At 49.1% G+C, this 26,961-nt stretch overlaps 1 protein-coding gene across 1 annotated transcript; it reads left to right on the forward strand.

Annotated features, from left to right (window-relative positions):
- MPP3 (MAGUK p55 scaffold protein 3) lies at positions 1–26,777 on the forward strand. The gene is made up of 19 exons (XM_081577320.1): positions 1–176; positions 991–1,047; positions 1,288–1,406; positions 1,571–1,648; positions 2,546–2,626; positions 2,872–3,009; positions 6,557–6,638; positions 8,126–8,211; positions 9,918–9,992; positions 13,383–13,579; positions 15,645–15,709; positions 17,312–17,332; positions 17,900–17,941; positions 19,384–19,548; positions 19,641–19,721; positions 21,084–21,177; positions 21,732–21,840; positions 23,461–23,583; positions 25,691–26,777. Exons 2-19 carry the CDS (start codon positions 1,023–1,025, stop codon positions 25,865–25,867), a joined length of 1,758 nt encoding a protein of 585 aa, XP_081433446.1. The 5' UTR covers positions 1–176; positions 991–1,022; the 3' UTR covers positions 25,868–26,777.
- Positions 26,778–26,961: the final 184 nt, after the last annotated feature.

A 26,961-nucleotide genomic window follows, 5' to 3' on the forward strand; every position in this document is an offset into this window, starting at 1 on the left:
CGCTCCTTTCCTGCCGGCCCGCATCCTCCGAGACAGCCCCCAGCGTCCCCCAGGTCCTGCCTCGCCTTCTCCCAGCCGCGCTCCTTGTTGGTCCCACAGGTTCCTTCCCAAAGCGAGTCGGAGTCTGTGCTTGGCTGCCTGGGGGAGTGGGGGGCACAGCTCGAAGGAGCCAGAGGGTGAGTCTGGCGGAGGGGGGCGGGGCGGTGGCTGGAGGGCCGGGGACCATTCTTCTGCATCTTGGTGTCCGCGGGACTCGGGCGGGCGCTGTGGGGCTGGCTCCATGTTTGCGGAATGAATGAATCGTTACTCTTCCTTATCCCCTTCTGAAGGAGGACTTTTTGAGATCCACGTGCTGCAAAACACGTTGGGGGGCCTGCCGAGATAGGGCTCCCCCCGCCGGCATAGTAGACACGACTCTCCTTTCTCCACCTCCTCTCTACGCTCTATTTTGGGGGCAGGATCGCTTCTGGTTGGGGCTTGGGGATGGTGGGGAAGGAGGGGCTTGTAGGCCCAGCCAGGTACTTGTTGACAGTCCGGAGACTTGAGAGAGGCCCCTCAGAAGGCCACAGAGGAGGGGGGCGCTGTGGAGGAGAGCACCCGCTGTCAGGCAGGGACAACTTCTCACCTGATACCTGCCTGGAAGGGCCAATGGAGTATAGATTCTGATCTACAATTTACTGAACGCCCCTCTCCACAGCCTCTGTTTCTTCATCAGGTAAATGGAAATATTAATGGCCATTCCTCAGGGCTTTGAACAGATTAAGAAAAATGTCATATGAAATCACCAGGACAATGCTTGACACATTGGGAGCACTCAGCAACCTTGGTTTTCTTTCCTTCCTCTCTGAAAAAACTGAGTGGAGAATTTGTTCCCATCCCTTCTGTCCCCAGATTGGTCATGGACAGTCACAGTACACGTGTAATCACTGTTGAATGAATAAGCTTGCCAGAGTTTCACATCCCACCCCATCCCCTCTCTTTTTCTCCCAGAATCCACAGGCAGAGATCCAAGCAGCACAGACATGCCAGTGCTGTCTGAGGACTCTGGTGAGTGTCTCCCGGGGCTGGGCCTGCCACGGTCTTGAAGACAAGAGTCTGCCCAGCAACCCAGGGCAGCAAAGAAAGCAGCTGCTACCAGTGTTGGCTGGGAGCCCTGGGAATGAGAGCCAGGGGAGAAAATGTGCCCCGGGCAGGGCTGACGTACTGTTGGAGGGTCCGCTGGGGGTCCCATGGGGCAGGAAGTACTCACCGCATTGGCTGACTATGTTTTTCTCCCTCCGTCCTCAGGTTTGCATGAAACCCTGGCACTGCTGACCTCTCAGCTGAGACCTGACTCCAACCACAAGGAAGAGATGGGCTTCCTGAGGGATGTTTTCAGTGAAAAAAGCCTCAGTTATTTAATGAAGGTAAAGTCCTTTCTGCCCCAGAAAGGTCTTTTCCCTCATGCTGCCCTTTGAATGACCTGGTCTGCAGCCCCAGGCATCCTCACAGCTGTGGGCTGTGTGATATCCAGGGTACGTCTGGGCAACTGTCTTAGGAGGCCCCAGCCTGAGTTCCGCTGTGTTTGCAGATTCACGAGAAGCTTCGCTATTACGAGAGGCAAAGTCCAACCCCCGTCCTGCACAGCGCTGTGGCCCTCGCCGAGGATGTAAGCCCCCAGTTTCTCCTTCTGGCCTCAGCCCCTCTCCCACCCCTAGCTCCTTCATCTGGCCTGCTTGCCATTGCTTAGCAAAGGACCATCAGGGCTCAGGAGCCCCAAGATGAAGAAAGTCTCCTCCCCTTCACCTCTTCCCTGGGCCTCCTAATAGGCAGGCTTCTTGTTTTTTAAAGGAATCCTTCCTTATTTCTTGTAGACCTGTCCTTTGTGTCACATGATTGGAAAAGCTGTCCTAGTTGATTACTAAAGCCTGTTTCTGAATAAAATCACGTCACCCCAGCAGATAGCCTAGCGAGGGATGGGGGCAGATTCCCTGCCTTTCTTGCCTGTGAGATGCTATTAGGAGCAGGTTAGGTTCCTAGGCTCCTAGGCTCAGCACTGCCTCTAATATTAGCTCTGTAACCTTAAACAAGTCACTCAACCTCTCTGAGCCCCAACTTCCTCATCTGGAAAATATGATGAAGGTAGAGACAATAGAGCTAGATAAGCCCAGGTTCAACGTCCTGGTGGTGCCACTCACTACCTTGGGGACCTTGGGCAGAATATTTAATCTCTCATTTACTTCTCACCAGTGAAATGGCCAAATAATAGTACCTGCTCCATCTAGTTTGTTGTGAGAGTTAATCCACGTGAGGCAAACAGTACCCAGGAAAGCCTTCATAAATTAGCCCCCATTAGGATTAGCCTGTAGAGGCTGCTCATGCTCTCTGATCCCTGGAATGACTTCCCTGGGAGCCACAGTCCTGGGGTGACTGAGGGTCCAATGCCCCCTGGTGCTCCTGTAGTTGTGGCTGGGAGGCCCAGGGAGCAGGGTTTCTCATTGGGTGACTCGCAGGAGGCTCGCAGCACCTGCAGCCATCTGTGGCCTTCTGTCTCCTTCCCCTGCAGGTGATGGAGGAGCTGCAGGCCACCTCCGTGCACAGCGACGAGAGGGAGCTGCTCCAGCTGCTGTCTACCCCCCACCTCAGGGTAGTCACGCCGCAGTCCCTGCCCACCCACGCATCTGTGTCTCCCGGGATGGGGATAGGAGGAGTGCTTGGCCCTGGGACTGAGGAAAGGAGATTTCTGAGTTAGAGTTCCTCAGCCTAAGTGTCTAGGGAGGTCATCTCTCTGGCATGACATCCGGGACTCCAAATCACTGCCCCCTGGCCAGGTCCCCTGGACCCCCGTGTGCTTTGGAGGCTAGCCCTTCTGTTGTCTTGCTTTCATGACAGGCCATGCTTATGGTACACGACACAGTCGCCCAGAAGAATTTTGACCCGGTTCTTCCCCCTCTGCCCGATAATATTGACGAGGATTTTGATGAAGAATCAGTGAAGATTGTCCGCCTGGTGAAAAACAAGGAACCCCTGGTATGTGCTCCTCACCGGTCTTCCCCATGCTCTCCCTGTTTCCCACTCACCCACTGAGAAACCCAGGAAGGGACCCCCCCACTGCAGTCTTTGGAGTAAGTGATGGCAGCTTTGTCAGGGCTGCCACTAGTCCCTGTGACACCACTGTGTGCAGAGTACTCCTTTCTTTGGGTAGATTCAGCCTCCCTTTGCTGTGGCCAAGCTCCTTTGTGCAGTCGAGAACCTGCGCAACTGTTCAGGGCAGCCCTGATCATCATGCTGTGAACCAGAGGTTGGCAAACTATGATCCAACAGCCAAACCCAACTCAGTCAGTGTTTGTAAATAAAGTTTTATTGGTGCCTGGCCATCCAGTTCATTTACATGTCATCTGGGGGCCCCGCCTTTACATGGCAATGGCAGACTCAACGGAATCCATGTTCCCTGCAAAGCGTAAAACATTTACACTTGATCCTTTCCAGAAAAAGTTGGCCAACCTCTATTCTGAATTCTGAGGAAACCCAGGGTAGCAGCCATTCTTCTTTGCAGCTGACAGATTGTTATCATTTTGGTCCCGGTTCAGCATTGATTTACCTAGCTAAGGGACAGGTTTGTTTATTAGATGGAGGGAAGTAGAAGCAGTCCAGAGAATTGAGGGCGTGGCCTAGAGAATACCACAGCTGGCCTTCTTCACTGTCAACTCTCACTAAGTGACCTCAGATGAACTGCTTCTACAAACTGGCCAGGGTTCTTCTCTGCTTTTGGTTCTTTACTTTCAAAATGGGGGCAGTCATCCATCCACTCAGCAAACACATCGTGAACCCTCCTGTGTGCCAGGCACCATGTTAGGTGCAGGCAATTCAGAGAGGATTAAGACTTAGTCCGTGGAGTTCCCTATTGGCCCAGGGATTAAGACTCCATCCTTCCAATGCAGGGGCTGCAGGTTCAATCCCTGGTTGGGAAACTAAGAGCCCACGTGCTCCATGGCAAAGCCAAAAAAGTTAGCAGACTTAGTCGTTGCCCTCTGAGAGTTTACAGGAGGTAGTAACTGGGGTGTCCTGGAAGAGGTGATGCCCATGCTAAATTTTTTTTAAAAAAAAGAACAGAGTTTTTCTGGAGGGAAGGGGGAGAAGAAGGGCATTCTACCAGTAGAACTGCATGAGCAGAGCCATGGGAAGGTGAACGGCGTGGTAGATTCAGGGAACTGACCAAGTTGGAGGTCAAGTGTGACAGAGGTGAGGCCAGATCATTAGGAGAGAATAAAGACTGGATTGTCACCCGCAGTTGCTTGCCTGGACTCTGAAGGTAGTGGGGAGCCACTGAAGGGTTTTAAGTAAGAAATAAAATGGTCAGACTTGCAGTTTCGAAGATCATCTTGGCTATAAAGTAGAAAGTCACCTGGAGGGTGAGATCGGAAGCAGAGGACCTATTTGAGAGTGGGGGCCAAATACATATGGTTCAGAGACAGAGCTTGACCTTGGTTTGTGGGAAGAGGGAAGAGGAATCCAAGAAATACATCAGAAATAAAATTAATGTCACTTTGTGACTGCCCTAGTTTGGGCAGGAGTCTGGGGAGGCATCTTGGATATAAGGCAAAGGTGTCCAGCTAGGATGACAGGTGGGCAGTGGGACCGTGATTCAAAAGGGGGAATAAAGAGAAACTTAGGATCCGTTGAATTCAAGAGACCTGGGTGCCCGCAAGTGGAGATGTCCAGGAAATAAAGGCTTAGGTGTGTAGAGATGCAGACTTGGTAGCTGCCAGCATCCAGAAGGGGTTACAACCCCACCTGAGAGGCTGCGACCACCTGGGTGAAGCGTGTATAGAAAGAGACAAGGAGAGGACACAGGCCAAGTGCTGGCCCTTTAATCAACATTTAAAAGACAGATATAGGAAGACTCAGCCAAGGAGACCGGTTGGTCACTGAGAAGTACCGTGAGAGAGGTGTCACCAGGGCCCAGGCTAAGAGAGCATTCCAGAGAAAGGGCGAATCAAAAGATCAGAGAGACGAGACTGAGCGTAGCAACTGCAATGGCAGCTCGCGGGTCGCTGGTCCTTTTGCTGGTGTACTTGAGGTCGGCAGGGAGTGAATCAGAGCAGATGTGTGCTGCCTCTTTGAGAAGCTTGCTCCGAAGGAATGGAGACTGGCATCCACCGGATGAGATTGCCACATTTTTAATGATGGGACAGGCTTGATAATATTTTTAGGACCTGGAGAAGGAGCCACTGGGGAGGGGGCATTGAGAATGCAGGAGAGGGAGGGAAGGAGATGGAGGGACCAGCCTAGCCAGGAGGATCCCCTCTGGGGAAAAGGAGGAGAGGATGGACAGAGATGCTGGCAAGTTTGACGGTCTGAGGGGCAAGAAGCCACAGAGTTCTTAGCTGCTGGTCTCTCTTTCCAGCAACATTCATCTTATGGACTTCAAATGAAGTTAATGATTAAGTGTGCCAGTGTGTTTGCACTTACAGCCAATAATTAGTGGTTAGCATGTATTGAACACTTGTGCTTAGTTGCTCAGTTGTGTCTGACTCATTGCAACCCCATGGACTATAGCCCGCCAAGCACCTCTGTCCATTGGGATTCTCCAGGCAAGAATACTGGAGTGAATTGCCATGCCCTGCTTCAGGGGCTCTTCCTGACTCAGGATTGAACCCAGGTCTCCTGCCTTGCAGGCAGATTCTTTACCGTCTGAGCCACGAGGGAAGCCCATGAATACTGGAGTGGGTCGCCTGTCTCTTCTCTGGTGGATTTTCTCAATCCAGGAATTGAACCGAGGTCTCCTGCATTGCAGGCGGATTTTTTACCAGCTGAGCTACCAGGGAAGCCCATATTGAGTGCTTACTGTGTACTAAGTGCCTGGACTGTGTTATCTGATATTAACCTTGCAACAACCCCGAGAGTCAAATGCTTTCCCACACCCCAGAGGAAACAGTTGCAGAGATGAGGGGCTTCCTTGCTAAAGGAAGGCCATTGTTCTTAGTAAATGACAGAGTGGATTCAAACCCAGGGCCATCCAACTCCTGACTGCTGCTGAGAGCTCGTTAGTACCCTTCTCATCCTAGACATCATTTCTGCCGTGTTTTGGGGGCCAAGTCCTGGTCCTGAAGCTCCGGCTGGGGCATAGGTGGTTCCCCTTGGCAACAACAGAAGGCCTGGTAGCCCCGTGATTGGCTCAAGGCAGGTTGAGTATTTGCTGGCACGTATTCTCCTCATGATTAAATGTCTTTGCAAGAGGCAAGGGCTGTGATGTGATAGAGAAAACACTGCATTTGGCATCCCAGAAAGCTGGGTGACCTTGAAGTTGCTTACCTTCCCTGTGCCCCTGTCTCTTACTGTCACATGAGGCTGTGACAGCATTACAATCGTGCTTTGTTTAAAGTGCTGTGCTATACTGATTTGAGATGTTGGTTTTATTTTGTCCTCAGCGTGGCAAGGTGCCTGCTGGGCTGTCCCCACTGGGGTGGCAGAGGGAGGAACAGGGGTGGGAGGGGGAGGCTGTCTCGGGTCCAGAGAGTCAGTCTGAGATTTGAGGCTGCTTCTCAGGGGCCTGCCCACTCTGTCTCTGATGCAGGGGGCCACCATCCGGCGGGATGAGCACTCAGGGGCTGTCGTGGTGGCCAGGATCATGCGAGGGGGTGCAGCAGACCGGAGCGGTGAGTGGCATCAGTGATGGCCATGGTCCCCCCAGCACTCCTCCTTTGGTCATGGGTCTCCTTTCCCTCTCCCATTGGCTCACCTGTTCGGGATGTGCTTTACTTTCTGGGAGTGGGACTAGAATTCTCTTCTCCTCCCCAAGCCCAGTAGAAAATTTAGTTGTTTGAAAATAGGTCAGGCGTGGAGCCTTTTGAGGGTGATCAGGAGGGTTTGTGGACTGGCTTAGCCTGGGGATTCTGGTAGTTGAGCTAGGTAGGTAAATCCTAACTTGGGGAGCAAGACATTCTTTCCTGACACCCCAGTTGCCTTAGCCAGCCTCAGTTACTGCGGGGAGGGTGTTCACGTCCCAGATTTGTCTGAGTAGAAAACAGGTTAAGAATCCCTGTTGTGAAACAGACTCACAGATTTAGAGAACAAACTTATGGTCACCCGAGAGGATGGGCAGGAGCGAGGATAGGAAGTTTGGGATTGACGTGTAAACACTGCTATATTTAAAATGGATAACCAACAAGGACCTACTGTATAGAGCACAGGAAACTCTGCTCAGTACTCTGTAATATCCTACATGGGAAAAGAATTTGAAAAAGAACAGTTACATGTATGTATGTAACTGAATCACTTTGCTGTACACCTGAAACTGACAACATTGTTAATCAACTATACTCCAATATAAAATAAAAAGTTAAAAGAAAAAGAATCTCTGGTGTGTGGAGGAACTAAGTTGGGAGGCAGATCTCCTGGTGTAGGGGAGTGTTGCCCCCAAAAGTCTGGGGACCATTGTGGTGGGAGCCCTAAGACCAGTGCCTCCCATTAACAAGCACGGAAATGGCCCGAGTGTCTTATTAAAATGCAGATTCTGACTCACTAGGTCTTGGGTGGGCCCAAGACTTCTGCAGCCCTTCCTGCCTCCAGGGTGATGCTGCTGCTTCTGGACCGGTGTCCATATTGAGTGGCAAATAGGGCCCCATATGCAGAGATGCTTGTCATTAAAGCAGAGGCCAACAGACAGGTGTGTCTAACACTCTTGACTCCATCTTCTCTGGTGCCCTGCAGTTTTCATGTAAAATTGGAGAAGGATGTCCTTGGAGTTATGTCTGTACACCCAGGAAGGGGAAGAGTTAGTGATATTTTTAAAGAAGCAGAGGTGACAGCAGAAGGAACATAGGCTTTCTATAGCCAAGTAACTGGGTCTGCGCACTGGATCCATTATTCCTTAGCAGTGTGGCCTTGGGCAAGCTGCATCGCTTTTCTGAATCTCAGCTGTTTGTAAACTGGGGGGTTTCACCAGGTTGCTGTGAGGCTGTGATTCGAGGTGAGCCACCCAGAATACCTGGGGATAAGTTCATCCCAGTCCTGTTCACTACCTTTAAGTCTTGAATCTCCTCTGCTTGGGTTCTGTAGGCAGGTGCCAGAGGTGCCTAGAACTTCGTGCTCTGGGAACCTTGGCCCCCTTGCTGTGCTGACGGTCAGCCCCTGTGTCTCCTAGGCCTGGTCCACGTTGGAGATGAGCTCCGGGAAGTGAACGGGATCACAGTCCTGCACAAGCGGCCTGACGAGATTAGCCAGATTCTGGTCCGTGCCATGTGTGAGCTGGGGGTGCGGTGGTTCTTCAGAAACCCAGAGCAGGGCGCTTCCTGGAGCCAGGGCTGATCTAGCCCAGTCTCCCTGTTTTCATGGGGAGACTGCAGGCCTAGTGACCTTAACAGGGTGCCCTGCACTGGGGTGGGGGGTGTCGGGGACAGAAGGAGACGAGTGCCCAGACCACCCGCCTCTCTCAGACCCTGTCCTCAGCATAGCCATCCTCCCTACCCCCAGCCTTGTTTCCTGAGGACCCTTCTAGAAGACCCTCTCAAAAGGGTCCCCTCTTCCAAAGAGCTGAGGAATATGGAGTAAAAGGCTGTAGCACAGGAGAGCAAGGGCTTTGGGGTCAGCTGGTCCTGGGTTAGAATCTTGTTTCCATCATGTTACAATTGTGCAACCTTGGTGGTGGTGGTGGTTTAGTCTCTAAGTTGTGTCTGACTCTTTTGTGACCCCGTGGACTGTAGCCCATCAGGCTCCTCTGTCCATGGGATTTCCCAGGCAAGAATACTAGAGTGAGTTGCCATTTCTCTCCAGAGGAGCTTCCCTACCCAGGGATCGAACCCAGGTCTCCTGCATTGTAAGGTGGATTCTTTACTAACTGAGCCACTAGGGGTGCCTTGTGCAACCTTGGTGGACAAGTCATCAAATCACCAAGTTTTGATTTCCTTTCCTGTACAGTAAGAGTAGAAATGGTTTCTCAACCAGGGCACGGTTATCATTAGGATGTAAACATCTGGAAGAGGCACAACTGCGAGGGGATTCTAGGGTAGCCAGTGCTGGGACAGAAACAACCTTCTCAGTCCATTCTGGGAATTCAAGTCAAAACTGAAATTCTAAAAAGCCCCTGTCATAGTTCTGACCTCTATAATCCTCAGGCATCCTCTCCCAACACGACACTGTTTGCTAACTTCTAATGGTTTGGGGGGGCATAAACGGGATGAGATCTCAAGTTCGGAGGCCCACTCTTTAAGGTCCCCGCTACAGGGGACCCTGGTGGCAGGCAGACCCTTCAGTCTTTTTGCCCCCTCTCCTCTTCCCCTGGTTCTGGGCACCAGCCTCCCATGTTCCAGAGTGAGGGGGGATCAGGGACAGCATTGGGTGAGATGTGCTCTAGTGGGCCCCCATGTGGGGTGCAGGATCTGTCTCTGGTAGAAGGGAGGGGGACCTGAGACTGGGGAAGATGCAGGTCAACAGGAAGTGCTGGTTGGGAACCAGCCCCAAATCAGGCAGGAAGGAGGAAAATGAAATTGAACGATGATATGAAAATAACCCAAGGCTCTTGGGGGCACTAGAGGTCAGGAGGGAGAGGGAGAGCTGTATTTGTTGTATGCATTTTTCTCGAGTTCTCATTTAAAATCTTCTGGGGACTTCCCTGGTGCTCCAGTCGTTAGGACTCCATGCCTTCAATTCTCCGGGGCCCAGGTTCAATCCCTGGTCGGGGAACTAAGATATTGCAAGCTGCGTGGCATGGCCAAAAAAACAAAAAAAACGAGAGAGAGAAAAGTGTTCTGTCCCTTTGTCCCATAAAAATGCTTGAGTTAATTCATCTGGGTGCCACCATGGAAGGGCGGGTCATAGGGGAGGCCGCACATCCAACTTTCCTTCTGCATGTGAGTTTCCAGATCTGGGAGGTAACATGTGATGTCCTGGAAGGTTAGACCTGGGAGATGATATGGTCGTGTGCTGTCTCCTTTCAGGCACAGTCCCAGGGATCCATCACTCTGAAAATCATCCCAGCCACCCAGGAGGAAGACCGCCTAAAGGACAGCAAGGTATGGGGGAGCTGAAGGCAGGGGAGTGGGAAGGGGAGGTGGTGGGGGTGGCGGGACTCCAGCCCTGTCTTTGAAACAGTCACTCGGGAAGAGATCATCCATCTGGTCCTTGGAGCAAGTGCTTGGTAGAGACCTGTAATTCAGTCACCAAGTGATTCATTTGTTTGTACCCCATCTCTTCTAAACAGGATTTGACGTAGCTTACTAATAAAAGACAAAGTTCTTCTAATTGAAGTAGAAAAGCCAGGCCATGAAGAGGAGGAGAAGATACCAAATGTTCCGGCTTCAGGCCCAATTAAGTAACTGCCATTTGTTTAATTCCTGGTGGAGCCTACCTTTGGTGGGCACCTGCTCTGTGCCAAGCGCCCTGCCAGATGCTGGAGACCAGGATGATTAATAGCGTAGAGGTTTCCTGCTTCAGTAGGGGAGGCCAGGAACCCAGTGTCTCCTTGTTACGTGATAAGTGCTTCAGGAAGATTCTGTGCAGAGTTCTCAGTTCAGTCACTCAGTTATGTTTGACTCTTTGTGACCCCATGGACTGCAGCAGAATTCTAGGCCCTTTTTTTTCCTGCATTGGGTCTTCGTTGCTACACATGGGCTTTCTCTGGTTGCAGTGAGCAGGGGCTACTCTCTAGTTGTGTTTCACGAGCTTCTCATTGCAATGGCTTTTCTTGTTGCCGAGCATTGGGCTCTAGGGCTCAGTAGTTGTGGCACATGGGCTTAGTTGCTCCGAGGCATATGGAAGCTTCCCAGACCAGGGATTGAACCCGTGTCACCTGCACTGGCAGGTGGATTCTTAACCACTGGACCACCAGGGAAGTCCCTAGGCACTTTGGAAGGTGGCACATAATAGGATGGTTGGCAGTGAGCCTAGAAGAAGAGGGAGAAGAGAAGGGCAGACAGAAGGGTCTGCATAGGCAGGGACTCACGGACATGGCAGAGAGGAGTATAAGGTCCATTGGAAAGCGCACTGTGTGGGGCTCCAAGCAGGGGGTTGTGCTGGGGAGGTAGGTTAAGGCTCTCTTCTGAATGTCCTTGAATGGTTTGTTCAGGATTTTAGCATAATCCCTGCTTAGATTTCAGAAGCCCACCCCGATGCAAGAATTTGAGTGCAAATTGTGTATTTGGCAGTGACCCCAGGAAACACCAGAATAAGGCTGGGGAAGGGAAGGCAGCCAGTGCTACAAAGGGTATGTTCTCAGCAAGTTACCACTGCAGACAACCAAAGCTTAGTCCTGCTTCAGAATTCAGTGTCCCCTGTAGACCATGCCTCCACCATTCCTCCTAAAAGCTGGGAGAGGTGGGCGGGGGGATCTAGACACTAACTTCCACCAGGCTGTACCCCAGGGGTTAATTCCCAGCAGTTCCTCTGTGCTGGATTAGGGGAGAGCAGATCCCACTGGCTGGAGGAAGCCTTTAGGCTGTCAGGGTGGGGTGCACTGAAAAGGTAAGGCCCCTGGGGAATGTGGGAAGGCACCCCACAAGCCAAGTAACAGCCTCATAGGCAGTGAGAAGCTCCTAAAGGTATTTAGTTTTTTGGTGTTCTTTCTTTGTTTGGTTCTGAGAGGGAAGTGATGGAAATCACATTTGTGATTTACAAAGCTCCCCCTAAGGCAGTGAGCGGAGGAGGGTGGAGATGGGGTCCAGGGCACCTGGTAGGAGTCTCTTGTAAAAGCCCAGGTGAGAGATTATTAAGCCCTGAGCTGAAGTGGTGGTAGGGAGGTTGGAAGAGGCATTACTCTGACTTCCCAGTAAACTTGGGTTTGAACTTTCTGGCAGCCAAGGCAAAAAGGAGAACAATGAATTACATACTTCTCATTGGAAGATGGAAAGAAGCATGCTGAGTTTTCAAGAAAACTAATTTTCCGCTCCCACCTCCCAGGACCAGGAGCATGAAAGATAGGGCATGAAAACACTTGACATAGAGTAGATGTCAATAAATATTTTGATGAATGGCAATTAATAGCGGACAATGTCTTTGACGGTTTTTTTTTTTACACAAATGAAGAAATCATCTTCATATGATGATTTCTTATTTGCGCCTTCAGTTAAATCCCAGGGCACACATAATACCTGATGGAAGGTTGTTCTTCCTGGGACAAGCTGGTATGGTCTCGATATGCAGCTTTTGCAGGTTCTAACTTGATACAGGGAGATGATTTGGTTTTCCTGGAGGACAAAATGGGTAGCCTGTCTCATAGTCCATCCTTTCTGAATATTTTTCTTTTAGCTAGATGCTAGATCAGGGCTGGCCTTCTTTTGAGTGCCTGGGAGCCTGGTGACGTATGCTTAAATGAGGGTCCCTGTCCTCATAATATTAATATATGGCCAGAAAATTTGTACTATTGTCTAACTGAATCTCCTTTGCTTGGCACCTAAAGAATTTGAATTTGTCTAAGGAAAACCTCTGGCCTTTTTTCCGCCCTATTTGCTGTTAAAGCAACTGGGCCATAATGATTTGGAAGTAGGAATAAATAAATCCATGCCACTGAAGTATAGAAGAGAATGAAGAAATGGGACCAAATGCTGTTCCCATCCTGTTCTCTAGAGGGATGGCTTCTGGGTACAGAAGAGAGCTGGGCTTGGCCAAGTATGTGACTGATGAGGCAGGACTGAGCTGTCAAAGACGTGACTGTCAATTACCCACTGAAAAGTGATGATGAAGAATTGGTAACAGTAGTTTCATTGATATTTGTGTTCTTATCAAAACATCTAGACTACTCATTTAACAGATGGCTGCTGACATCATTGGGGGCAGTTAGCATATCAGAAATAACATTTGAGTTAGAAGTTGTGCTTGCCTTTGCTTTTTTTTGCTCCCAAGACTAATGGTTGCTTTGTGTAGGCTGAGAGGCTATTGTAAGGACAGCAGGTCAGGTTAATAAGGAGATGTTTAGGTTGGAAAGGGAAATCCATGAATCGTTTTCTGATTCTTTCTTTTTTAAACAGCTTAGCAAGTTGATGTTTTTTAAAGCATTTATTTATTTATTTGACTGCACCGGCTCCCAGCTGCAGCAATCAAGATCCTCGATCCTCTCTGCGACCTCATGCGGAATCTTTAGTTGTGGCAGGTGAACTCTTAGTTGCAGCATGGAGGATCTAGTTCCCCGACCAGGGATCAAACCTGGGCCCCTTGCATTTGGGAGGGTGGAGTCTTAACCACTTTACCACCAGGGAAGTCCCCATTTTTTTGATTCTTGATGGATTTCCCAAGTGGGATATTAAAAATGATTGAAGAACAGTAAGAAAATAGGTGTGGTGGGTTTCTGATTAGCCTTCTATTCTTGACACTGTTTATTCTTCCTAATTGTGAACAGCCTCCTTCGGCCTTCCATATGGCATAGACACGTCAGTGCTTTCGGGCTGTCTCACCTAGCTCCTCCCCTGCAGGTGTTCATGCGGGCCCTCTTCCACTACAACCCTCGGGAAGACCGGGCCATTCCCTGCCAGGAGGCAGGCCTGCCCTTCCAGCGCAGGCAGGTCCTGGAGGTGGTGAGTCAGGATGATCCCACGTGGTGGCAGGCCAAGCGAGTGGGGGACACCAACCTTCGAGCTGGCCTCATCCCTTCCAAGCAGTTCCAGGAAAGGTGAGTCTGGGGTGTATTTTAAGGGGGTGTGTTTCTAGAGTGGCCAGAGGCAGAAGTACATGACAGAGCCCCAAATCTCTGCTAGCATACCCCCCGTGGTGGGGGGGCAATGGGTTGTCCTTTTCTAAGCAAAGTACCAATTGTGCTTGTGTTGGCTCTTCTCTTCTCATCAGTGGTGATGGCTGTTTGAGATTTTAGTCGATATATGTAAATCTGTACTATTAAATTAATGTATATTTTATAATGCCTACTTAGAGCAAGTTGAAAAATAAAATATAAAAATGCAGGAGAGGAGGGTGAGGAAAAGAAAGTTACCCAAAGTCTCACCACTATCTAAACAGCATAATTTATTTCCTTCCTGTGCCTGTTATGTGAGTGGTGCGTATAGAATTTGCCTTTTCTTTTTTTTGGTAACTTACATTTTGACATGAGCATTTCCAACGTTACTATAGAATAATAGTATTTATTCTATACTATTAATTAATAGTGAAGAGTGTGAAAGTGAAAGTCACTTGGTCATGTCCATCTCTTTGCGACCCCATGGACTATATAGCCTGCTAGGTTCCTCTGTCCATGGAATTCTCTAGGCCAGAATACTGGACTGGGTAGCCGTTCCCTTCTCCAGGGGATCTTCCCAACCCAAGTCTCCCACATTGCAGGTGGATTCTTTACCATCTGAGCCAGCAGGGAAGCCCAGTTAATTGCAATATAATATTAATTAATAGTAATACAATATTTCATCAGGAGATGTACTGTTTATTCACAGGCAGCAACTATGGTTTCTGCCCTTCAGGAGCTGACAGTTTAGCTGAAAAGTCACACATGGTTCAGACGAACACTTTATATAAATGTGATGGGCGTGAGGGTGGAGGATACCAGGTCCTAGCAGGAAGACTGGGCCAGCAAGGAAGGCTTCATGGAAGAAAGGTCATGCCTCAAGTGACTTCTCTTCTTCCCTGTGGCTGTACTTTGAAGGTCTCTTCAAAGTTTCACTGCTATAAGGCTGTAATAATTATCTTGCACATAGTCTGGTCCTCATATTTCAAATTGATTCCTTAGGCTAGATTTCCAAAAGTGTAAACCCTGGGTCAGAGGGTGTGGCATTTACGCCTGCAATGCCTCACCTGAGATTTGTAGCCCTCTTCCATTTTGGGCGTGTGGAATGACGCTGTATCTACAAACCTCAGGGTTCATCCATTTCAGTGACTCTCCTGGTGTGGTCCCCAGGAGACCACATGCTAATGTGTGCATTAGCATCCCCTAGGAATTTGTTAGAAAAACTAGTCCCTGCCTGGGCCCTGCCCCAGACCTACTGAATCAGAGACCCCAGGGCCAGAGTCTGAGCTCTGTGTTCTAACAGATATTCCAGGTGATTCTGAGGGGCTGGAGTTTGAAGACCACTGCTCTTTTTCCTCAGGGCAGCCTCAGACCCATCTGCATCTTTGGCTTCACAGGTCATGGGGGAAGGCTCTCTAGCTGCATTTAATTGTGGAAATCTAGACACCTCCAGGAGCCCTGGGTGTTTTCTCAGCTCAGAGATGAGGCCTTGGAAGCTGCTTCTCCACTGAAGGCCACATTGAATAAAGTGCCAGGCTGAGCTCTCCACTGGGCTGGGGGGGAGGGTGGTTAGGGCATTAAATTAGAGTCGCTTTCGCCCTTGACTTCTCCTAAGAGTTGTTCTGCTGTTTTCCGGCTTCCTCAGAGATGGGGAGGCCGGGTGACTATGGAAAAGGGGCTTCCTTTCCTTGAGAATCAGCTTTGGGAAAGTAACAACCAACCACTGACTATGGACTGGGCTGTACCCACTCTGTGTGACTGACCATCTTAGGCTGGGCAAACTTCTTTCAGAACAAGAAGCTTAGTTTTTTCCTCATGAACCTGTGAGCACCAGTGCAAATGTCCCTCTTCACTGGAACTCAGTGTGAAGGCAGGAGGCCTTTAGAGTGCCAGGCTGTACCCCACTGTGGGATCCAGGCCTTGGTTTCCCTGAGTTTTCCAGGAGGTTCTCTCTGACTGGTTCTCTGGTCCAGCTCATTAGCGTGCCTATCCCCTTTTGTCCCCACAGGCGACTGAACTACCGGAGAGCCACAGGCACCCTGCCGAGTCCCCAGAGCCTCAAGAAGCCCCCCTGTGAGTAGTCTGGCAGGGTGGCACTTCAGGGAAGCAGTTCAGGGAGGGGCTGGGGTTAGGACCCTAGGACCCTGGGACGTCACGTGGGGAAGAAGCCAGCGCTGGGCTGGAGGGGGTACTCCTGTCTGAGCTCTCAGGCCTCCTGAGGGAGGAGGGGCTGGGGAGAGGGGTGAGGAGGAGAGATGGGGGTAGGTGGCGGGGAGCTATTCCCTGGAGAGGAGCTGCTGTATTGGGGACCCATAGATAACACTGTAGGGCATGGTGATGCCGCTTGCAGAATCAGGTGCAGACTGTAGGTGTGTGTTGTGTTGTGTCTGTGAAGTCTGTCTGTGAGAGGCTCCATGGCTTTCCTTAGATCCCCAAGGGGCCCCCTGACCCTGACAACGTAAGAACCACTGATGCTGGAAGGGGTTGGAGATGGCTGTGAGTGATCTCATGCCTCTGTGTTAGCAGCCAGATTTGGTAAATAGAAGTAAAGGATGCCCAGTTAAATTCAGATAAACAATGAATCGGTTTTTAATATAAGTATATCCCATGCAATATTTGGGACATTCTCATGTAAACACTGCTACATTTAAAATGGTTAACCAACAAGGACCTATTATATAGCACATGGAACTCTGCTCAACATTATGTGGCAGCCTGGATGCGGTGGAGGGGAGTTTGGGGGAGAATGGCTACATGTATATGTATGGCTGAGTCCCTTCGCTGTTTACCCAAAACTACCACAACATTGTTAATCAGCTATACCCCCAAACAAAATAAAAAGTTTAAAGCTTGGGAAAAGAAAAAAAAAAGCTTGGGACATACTTATACTAAGGAATTATTTATTGTTTATCTGAAATTCACATTTAACTTAGTGTCTTCTATTTTACCTGGGAATTTTACTCTGTGCAGCACTTACCTTTTACAAAACACATTCACTTACCTTCTTGCCTTTTAATCATCGCGACAGCTCTGGTTTGTAGTGGAGTCAGGGTCATCCTTTTTTCCAAGATAGTTAAGGGAGTGGGGTTGGGAACAGGGTTCCAGAGCCCCCAGGTTAGAACCCCTGGTGGTGAAGAAACGTCAGGGGATGGCCTCTCTAGCCGGGGGTCGATAGTGGGGCTCAGAACCAAGTTGGGGGGTTAGAACCACCCCAGGTGACTGGAGCACAGCTGGCCTGCTGCCCTGCTCTGTGCTCTGCCATCACCTGCATCTGCATTTGCCCAAGCGAGTCTCAAACCCCAGAAAAGTGGGAGCAGGTCCCGGTCCGCCACAGACACCCTTCAGTGAGCTGCTCCCTGGGCTGTGCGGCTGCCTTTCCAGACTTGCTCTCAAGTCAGAGGGGCTGCTGAGTACATTGGCCCTGAGGCTGCTTACTTACGCCAGTAATGAGCAGGCTTTCTTTGGGCCGCTAATGAGACACACACAGGAAGACTAATTAGAGCAAGTCTTGGTTTAATAATGCACCGCAGCTCAGATCACAGGTTTGTTGGAGGAGAGAAGGAGGGGACAGATGGAGGGCTTCTGAGGACCTGAGACTGTGGCTGCCTCTTGGCGGCGGGGCCCCCGGTTCCCCTCTGCTAACACCGCTCCATCTGTCTTCTGTGCAAACCGCAGATGATGAGCCCCGTGACAAAGGTAGGCCTGGTATTTGTCCCCTGTGCGCATGGACAAGGTCCCTTTTCTGTAGACTGTCCGAACAAGCCCCTCCACCCCCTCCTCCTGGGGGGCTGTGCCCCTGGGGTACCCCTCCTGGCACCTCTCTCCTGGTTCTGCCAGGCAGACTGATGTGCTCCTTCAGGCGTGCGGAGCTGGTGGGGACACGGGCCCAGCCCTCCCCGGACTCTGGCTGGGCTGGTCACATGACCTGCCTGGGCAGCGGGCAGGAGACAGGAGGGCAGGGCAGGGCGAGTGTATCTCCCCTCCTTATTCTCACAGGCCCTAACTCAGAGGGGCTGGAATGGGGCCTGCTGACCCCGAACCCTTACCAGGTCTGGAAGGGCTGTTTGTGGCCTAAGCATGGAGCACTGGGTGAAACAGAGGAATTTGTTTACCTAGGGCTGACTGGGACATGGTATTTGTCCCAAGCCCCTCTGAGACTCCATCCCAGAGGGTCCTGCCTGGCCATCCGCGGCCGGGTACCTCTGGGCTGGGGCATGTGTCCAGCCTGGCTCACCGGCCTCCCTCTCTCTGTTTGGTTCCCAGAGACCTGTGACTGTGAGGGGTATTTCAAAGGACACTACGTGGGTAAGTAATGGGGGCTCTTCCCCCGCCCCTGCCTTAACACCCCTCCCCCACCCATGCATAACCTAGCCCATCTCGGGCTCTTGGGTCAGGGAGAGGTGACTGAGACCCAGGAGCCCCTCAAGAGCAGCTGAATCTGTGGGACCCACATTTCCCTTCAGTCTCTGCTGGCCAGAGGCCAAGCTGAGCCTGCCCTGGCCCTAGGGTCCCCGGCCTGTCCCCAGCTTTCATCCAGCCACTGGGAGCAGTGCCCTGGACAAGGACCCCTACCTTAGTACCAATTTTATTATTACCACAACCCCAGTTGTAGTTGATTCAGTGTTTCTTCCACCCCTATACAGCAGTGGGACCTTTTACCAGTCTCCGAAGTACCTTTGCTTCTCTTATTTTGGTAAAGCTTTTCAAAGGCCTTTAGAGACAGGCGAAGCGTTTTTAACCTTTTCATTCAGGAGTAATTTCAAGCTTACTGAAAAGCTGTGAGAATTGTACAAAGAACTCCCATATATTCTACACCTCAGTTCACCAGACATTAACACTTTGCCGTATTATCTCTATCATTCTCTTTTTCTGCAGATACACATTTTTAAGACTAATAAATCTTTTTTTTTTTTTAAGTACTTATTTTTGGCTGCCCTGGGTCTCCGTTGCTACACATAGGCTTCCTCTAGTTGCGGAAAGCAGAGGCTACTCTCTAGTCGTGGTGTGAGGGCTTTTCATTGCAGGGTCTTATCCTGTTGTGGAGCATAGGCTGTAGGTGCATGGGCTTCAGTAGTTGTGGTGCATGGGCTTAGCTGCCCCGAGGCATATAGGATCTTCCTGGACCAGGGACTGAACCCATGTCCCCTGCCTTGGCAGGCAGATTCTTAACCACTGCACCACCAGGGAAGTCCCACATACACACATTTAATCCTCCACCCTGAGTCATGTGAGAGCTAGTTGTGGCCATCATGTCCCTTCACTCCTAAATAGCTCAGCATGTGTTCTCTAAGGACAAGGATATTTTCTTATAATCCAGGGCTATTATCAAATTCTGGGAATTTCTTTTTCATTTTATTTTTTAAAAAAATTTATGCTGTTCATATCAACATTTTCCCCTTTGTCCCAATAATGTCCTTTAGTGCATTTCCCCTGACCCAAGATCCAATCTAGGAGCACCCATTGCTTTTGTAGATTTGTATCTCCTTTCATGGATAGGGGAACTGAGGCTCAGAGGGGTGATGACTTGTCTGAGGTCAGTCACATGCCAAGTAAGATAGTAGCCTTGAACCTTAATTTTGGATGCCAAGTGGTCCCCCTTTCATCATATTACTGTGCATCCTGCAGCAGGAGGTGGTTGGGAGAGGCCAGTGGGTGTCAGTCGCACCTCCAGGTCTGACCAGGTAGAGAAAGTCTATAGGGAGATGCTGGGACAAATGCCACAGTGTCCCCCTGCCCTTCTCTCCAAGCTGGTCTTCGGAGGAGCTTCCGGCTGGGCCGCAGAGAGAGACTGGGAAGCCCGCAGGAAGGAAAGACGTCTGCAGTGGCCGAGTCTCCAGAGCTGCCGACTTACGAGGAGGTGACCAGGTACCAGCACCAGCCTGGCGAGCGGCCCCGCCTGGTGGTTCTGATCGGTAGGTGACATCTCCAGAGAATGGGCTGGTTTCCTCCCTGGCGGGGAAGGGAGGGAGCCCAGCTGGGACCTGGCAGCCTTCTTGATTTTCAGGGTCTCTGGGAGCCCGACTACACGAGCTGAAGCAGAAGGTGGTGGCAGAGAACCCTCAGCACTTCGGTGTTGCCATTCCACGTAAGAGGACCTGAGTGTGTGTGTGTGTGTGTCTATGTGTGCATGCATGCACATGTGTCTGCACACGAAGATTTCTTGGGGCCTTGACTCCAGCAGCAGTGACTTTTTTGCTGGGTTTTGAAGGGTAAATAGGAGTTTTCCAGGCAGAGAAGGACGAGTTCTCTATATCAAGGGAACAAATGCAAAGGTTTGAAGATGTGACCCAGTGTAGCAGTGTGAGGGAGTGAGGAGCTTAGTGTGGGTGATTGGGGGGGTATGAAGCTGAATGGGAGGCTGGGTTGATCGAGAGGGTCTCATATACTCATCTAAGGTGTTCGGAATGTAATCAGTGAATGAATAGAAGTATTAACACAAGGACATGGTCACAAGTGACTCTAGCAGCTTTGCCAGAGGTTGGACAAAGAGGTCACATGTTAAAGCACAGAGCATCCCCTGGGTGGCTGCCCTCTGAGACCCCCTCTTTTCTTTCAGAATGCTCTGGAAAAAGCTGTGTACTGCTTTGAGTATGTTCCTTGTTCTGTGGGGAATCTGATTTTCCCCAGAGGTGTGCACCTTGATTCTATTATGGAAATCAGAGGGAAAACACTATGTGCTTTAAAATTGTGTAAGAACCAGCTGTGCAGAAACATCCAGTCCATAAGGGGACTATCTGTCTTCATATCTCTTTTCCTCTAAAAATGAGAAATAATTGAATAAAGAACTAAAAGCATACAGCAGGGGCATCTGAGTTTTTGCCTCTTTGACTCTCAAAAAGAAAAACAATTAGGAGGGACTTCCCTGATGCTCCAGTGGCTAAGACTTTGAGCTCCTGATGCATGGGGCTGGGGTCGATCCCTGGTCAGGGATCTAGATCCCACATGCTGCAACTAAGAATTTGCATGCTGAAGTGAAGATAAAAGATCCTGTGTGCCACAACTAAGACCTGGTGCAGCCAAATAAAGAAACTAAAATATTTTAAAAAAAGAAAAACAATTGGGAAATAAAAACTTAGAGGACTAGGAATTCCTTTAGCAATTCTTGAAAAACCCACAGCATCAGTGAGGCAGTTTTGCTGAGTGGTTAGGGGCATATTCTTGGCCTGAGACAGTGAGTGTTCAGCCTGACCTTGCTCCCTGCCAGCCTTGGGACCTCCGCACGGGGCTTAACCTCTGTACCTCTCAGTTTCCTCACCTGCAAAACTGGGGACTCCTTTTGCCTACATCACAGAGCTGTGCCAATCAACGGCGTACCTGCACACAGGGACCCTCGATGAAGGGAAGTGGGTGTTTGTACACAAATCAGCGACAAACCTCTGAAAGGAAGGAGAGCACAGCTTTGCTGTGACATGACATCTCTGCCCAGTGGTCCTTCTGTCTTCCACAGATACCACCAGGCCCCGGAAGAGCCATGAGAAGGAAGGAGTAGAATATCACTTCGTCTCTAAGCAGACATTTGAGGCCGACTTGCATCACAACAAGTATGTCGTCTTGATGGGCCAGTGGGGCCTCCGTGCAGCTGTGTGTCTCTTCATCTGGCCAATCTTCCACTTGACCTCCTGCGAAGGTTTCCCAGGAGGGGAAAGGCAGAGGCCTTCCCAGGAAAAGGCAGAGGAAGTGGGGCTGGGGCAGGGGTGGTAATCGTGGCCAGCCATTGATAGCTCAGTTGGTAAAGAATCCACCTGCAGTGCAGGAGACCCTGGTTTGATTCCTGGGTTGGAAAGATCCACTGGAGAAGGGATAGGCTACCCACTCGAGTATTCTTGGTCTTCCCTTGTGGCTCAGCTGGTAAAGAATCTGCCTGCAATGCAGGAGACCTGGGTTCGATCCGTGGGTTGGGAAGATCCCCTGGAGAAGGGAAAGGCTACCCACTCCAGTATTCTGGCCTGGAGAATTCTATGGATTGTATAGTCCATAAGGTCTCAGAGTCGGACACGACTGGGCGACTTTCACTTTGCATTCACCTTCTGGGCGAATTCAAGGGAGCTCGGGAGCTGAAAGCCTTTTTTTTCCCCTGTGGTGGTTGGTGTTCTAGGTTCCTGGAGCATGGTGAATATAAGGAAAACCTCTACGGAACCAGCCTGGAAGCCATTCGGGTTGTGATGGCCAAAAACAAAGTTTGTTTGGTGGACGTGGAGCCAGATGTGAGTTCCTGGGGCCAGTTAGGAATTTCCCATTAATGGAATTTGTAAACTAGGGGGCTATACATTTTACAGAACATTCATCCTCAGTGCAGGGGCTCTTTATTCCAGAGGAGTGAATGTTAACATCTCCTTGGGTCTCCTTGGAACTTCCCTGGTGATCCAGTGGTTAAGACTCCGTGCTTCCACTGCAGGGCATGCAGGTTTGATCCCTGATTGGGGAGCTAAGATCCTGCCTGCCATGTGGTGCGACCAAAGCAAACAAAACCTCAAATATCTCCTTGGGTATCCCTTTGACTAATGAAAGCTTTTGTACCCCAAAATGTGCACCTCTATGCAGAAACTCCCTTAATTGGAGAGACTCTCTTGGTGACCCACAGACCTGGGATAGACTGCATGTGGTAAATCATGCAGCAGATGATGGCGCCAACTGGTCCATTAGATGTGACAGTCAGTGTTGTTGTTTAGTCGTGAAGTCGTGCCCGGCTCTTTGTGACCCTGTGGATTGTAGCCTGCCAGGCTCTTCCGGACAGTCAGTTAGATATAAATGCACCAGTGAAAGCTAGGTCACCCCCTTCCCAATTAGGACAAGTGAAGTCAGTGGCTTAGAGGACCACCGAGGGAGGCAGTCAGGAGAGCAATTTGAAAGGGAAAAAGGGCAGACTTGACCTTGTGAAGCGTTTCAGAAACATTTCCAGTCCCGCACACCCCGCAGGGGCTTAACCATCTTTTTCACCTTGTCTTTGAGAAAAACTTCTAAGCTTTGAACTCACTCTGGGCATTTTTTTTCCCCTCTGTGGAAATAGAGTTCTGATTTTATCATGTAAACGGAAGGTTTTATTTTACAGAACTAGACTTGAAACAGATTCCCAAAAGTACCTTATGTCCAGAAAGGAAAATCCTCACTAATTTGGACTTCCTGGGAGTTTGTAGTCAAAATTAAAAGTCTGAATTTCAAAAATTTTTTGAGAAGTGATTTTATGATTTGGGTGGGGGGATGCAAACTCTATATATAGCAGTTTAATACCAGTGTGTCCAAATAGAGGCCCTCACATCATAAATAAAATGAGCTAATTAACAGGACAATTTGCATATGGAAAACCTTCTAAAGTCTTTACAGTTTACTTCAAGGGATCTCTTAGTCTTTTCATTTGCTTAACAGACTTTTTCTTCTTTGAATATCATAAGGAGGAGGCCTGTGTGATAGCACAAATTTCGCATTAATCCAAATTGATGACGTCTGACTAAATAGATACACGCATTGAATCCTGCTGGTTCTTCCTTCAGGAGTAAGCAGGCAAAGAAGGGCATATGAAGGCTAATTACAGCTTGGGGGAGGGTGGGCAGAGCTAAGAGAGATGGCAGCTCTCACACTGAGGCTTTGGAACCTCTGTTCTCAGCGAGTGAGCCTCCAGGGCCCAGCTGAGCCCAATGTCACAGTGAAGAGTGGGAAAAATGAGCAGGTGGTCTGTGTGGTTGAAGTCAATTGTCAAATGACCATATAATCAGGACCTTTGTCATTGGGGTGATGTGATGAAGCACACTGTTATTGAGCATTCGAGAAATACATTTCACAATAATATATTCTCAAAGTATATAACATTCCTGAACTTTCTTTTTCAGGCACTGCAACAACTGAGGACCTCAGAGTTTAAACCCTATGTTATATTTGTAAAGCCTGCAGTTCAGGAAAAAAGGAAGACACCACCCATGTCCCCAGCTTGTGAGGACACAGCAGCCCCACTTGTAAGTTTTCCAGTTGATCATTTCATCTCCCAAGGCCTAAAAGGGCCTGTTACAGCTGCATGTGGGTAGACGTACCGTCTGCATGAGACCATCTTTCCATTTTTGCCTGTTGCCCGGACTGAGATGTCATGTGATGATTGGAAGGCTTAAGTTGGGGCAGCTGGAAGCGCCACCCGATTCACACAGGGGTGGCTTAACCAGTGTTCCCCACCCTCCACCCCCTCGCATGAGCATCCTCAGAAAATAAGGGACTGACCTCTCTCAGGCACCTGATCTGAGTGTGACAAACCACAATAATTTGTTGAACTCCTAAGTCAAACCCGAATAATTTTTAATTGAAACACCAACTTCAGGTCCAGCAAGCTAATCCAAGATGGAGGCTAGGGGCAGCAGGGGGAGTCTTCCCTACATGCTACTCAGGGCTGAGGCTCTCTTGCTGAAGCCGTAGGTGGTTGAGTTCCACCTTTACAGGTCAGGAAAAGGGTTCAAGGGATTGATGGCTGCAAAATAAACGTCACACGTTTTACTCCATTACAGATTTACTTGAGTTCTTTCAAGAGACAGATATTTATTAGGAGGATAGAGGGATTTAGGGGCAAAAAAAAATTTTCCTTCTATAATTTCTCGAATAGATATGCTTCCAGGATGAATTGTGAGGGTCCCTGGCGGAGTGGAAACTCTAGAAGTGGTGGACAGTTCTATAGGATGTGTGTGTGTAAGGGGGTGGGATAAGCAGGATGTCAGATCCAAGCGCAGCAGTGGGATGCTGCAGGGTGCTTTTGAGTAGGAGAGGAGCCCTACAAGATACCATAAAGAATTGGGAAGCTTGACTCAATTTAATCTATTGTGTTGGGAAAAAAGTTCATTCCGGTTTTTCCGCAAGATGTTACGGAAAAATCCAAACGAACTTTTGGGCCAACTCAATAGTTTTTCTTTCCCCCTCCTAGGGGATTAGAAGTAAGAAGAAGATATCATCTCAGCCTTCCTGTAGGTCTCTACTATCTTTGCGGTAGCAGGCAAAAACTGTTTCCTAGCCCTTTAGAACATATTTTCTGAAAGTACGGACACTGTCACTGAAGTAGGAATCTGGTTTTGATTGGTGACAGAAGAGGAGGGGGGAATATTCTGGAATGTTCTTTTAGGGGGACAGCTCACCCCCTTTCATGACAGAATGAAAACACTGAGCCCTAGAAGCAGAGGAGAAAAGGCAACGGAGGATTGGAAAGAGATAGAAAGGGAGGTGGATGAATGCCAGTGATAAATTTCACTTTGCAGTTTTACTTAAGAGAGGATCCTGCCACTTTCCTGTCTTCCAAAACCCAAGTTCATTGAACTGCCTGCTTGGAATTCTACTTACTAGAGGTATTTCTGAATGAAGATGCAGACAGTTGCATAGGTTGGGTGAAGAGGGGCTCATTGGCTGTCTATACTTTAGTGTTAGGTGTCGGGAAAGCAATCTGATCGAAAAAGTCAGGTATCCTAAGGAAATAAGGTCTGGTTTGTCCCAGACTTTCTTAAATAACTCTCCTTTGTCTACTGTGCAAGTGTTTAGCTCTGGTTTGAGGAAATGAAAAGAAGAACTGAGTTCTACAGGGTGAATTAAGGTACCCTCTGAGGGCGTTCAAATTACTTCTTTTCCTTTTTACCCTCGTCGATTCCAGAAATGCTTGCTTGGCTTTTGTATAGCAAATACTATTTATGGTTCTTTCCTGTAATTATTTTAACCAAATTGCCATGCACCATAATTGTACTACTTTGGAAATACCTTCAGACAGGAAGTGTGATAGTGACATATATATACACACAGATATAGACTCAGCATCTACCCAAAGCACTTCATATCAGCTAACAGGTCCTTGGTAGATATCTTTTGAATGACTGAACAGTGACTATGGCTACAACTCATGAACTTTTCTTGGACGTTGGATAGGCTAGCTTCACTACACTCTGTTCTTGTGTACCCAGTTGATTATTCAAGGGCCATATTCATCCACTTATCACCTAAAAATCAGAGGTTGCAACAGTGCCCAGGACAAAGGTTGTAGGTCCATTACTTGTCGGGGGGATAACAACCCACTTGTTCCCTAACTACCCCTTTTCCTTGCAGGATGAGGAGCAGCAAGAGATGGCCGCCTCTGCTGCCTTCATAGACCAGCATTACGGGTACCTGGTGGATGCTGTGCTGGTAAAGGAGGACCTCCAGAGTGCGTACAGCCAGCTCAGAGCGCTCTTAGAGAGGCTGAGCAAGGACACTCACTGGGTACCTATTAGTTGGGTCAGGTAACTGTATCCTAGAACATCCAGGTTGGAGGGAACCTGGAAGACCACCTGGCCCAGCCTACCCCATGCTACCATCAAGGAATCTCAAATGAGGGGCAGAATTTTCCATAAACTCCATCCTCAAGAAGAGTCTCTGTGGGAAGTCTTGTTTGTCATTGGTTTTTGTCCATTGCTTTTCACTGTACCCCTTTGGAGCAGAAAACATGAGTCAAAAGGGGGTATATATCACAATATAACACATGTCATTCATTAAAGTATCACAGGCAAGTTGACCCTGATTCTCTGTACCAAAGTTGAGTAGCCACTGTCTTTTGGCAGGGGAGGTGGTGGTGAATGTATGCAGTACCAATTTGCAGAGGTAATTTAAGCTTTATAAACAGACTGACACTTCATTCATCGGGCTTTGTCCAAAGTTGAGTTGTTTTACCCAAGAGGACTTAACATGCAATTGAAGTTCATCTGTCTTCAGGCACTAAAATGTTGATCTTTTTAAGGTTTTTGAAAGTTTGTGTTTGCCCGGCAATGGAAAATGTGGTTCTCTGTCTTCTTGAATAGTGAGCATTCACAAACTTTTTTGACAGACTAAGATATGCCTCCCTGTCACCATGAGTTATTGTACTATTCTATGATACGGTGGTGTCTTCAGGGACTCTTGTGGAATGTAAGGCTTCTTGTGCCTTTTCTATATATCCTCAGACTCCAAAAACTGACCTTTGCTTGCTTTGATTTATTCTGTTCTGTCACTTGTCTCTCTTGTTACTGACAGTTGCCCTGGTTATCACCTGTCCCTTCCTTCAGATTATAGGAGCTCCTGACATGCTAGGTCATGGAAAAACAGATGGTCCCCGCCCTCCACCCCCCACACCCGTCAAATCTATGTCTAAACCACAATAAATCAGTCCTGATCGTCAAAATCTAAGTATATAGACTCTGAGTGTGGGCCTGATGGGTTGTCTCTGAGCAAAAGTGTTTCATATCACAACAGATTTGAGATACATCTTAGCTTCAGAGATATGATTTCTTTTTAATAGCCAATGTATATAAACCATTATTCTGTGCCAGTAGTCTATGCTAAGGCCTTTACCTACATGACTTTGA

The sequence above is a fragment of the Giraffa tippelskirchi genome, chromosome 3, assembly GCF_054371585.1.
Source record: "Giraffa tippelskirchi isolate mGirTip1 chromosome 3, T2T-mGirTip1v1.2.pri, whole genome shotgun sequence".
Classification (NCBI taxonomy): domain Eukaryota; kingdom Metazoa; phylum Chordata; class Mammalia; order Artiodactyla; family Giraffidae; genus Giraffa; species Giraffa tippelskirchi.

Bases quoted from the DNA above. Each gene is read 5' to 3' on its own strand.
- MPP3 (XM_081577320.1), top strand. From the start codon at position 1,023: ATGCCAGTGCTGTCTGAGGACTCTG. The intron at 6,639-8,125 runs GTGAGTGGCATC...TGTGTCTCCTAG, and splicing joins GGGTGCAGCAGACCGGAGCG to GCCTGGTCCACGTTGGAGAT. The intron at 9,993-13,382 runs GTATGGGGGAGC...CCTCCCCTGCAG, and splicing joins ACCGCCTAAAGGACAGCAAG to GTGTTCATGCGGGCCCTCTT.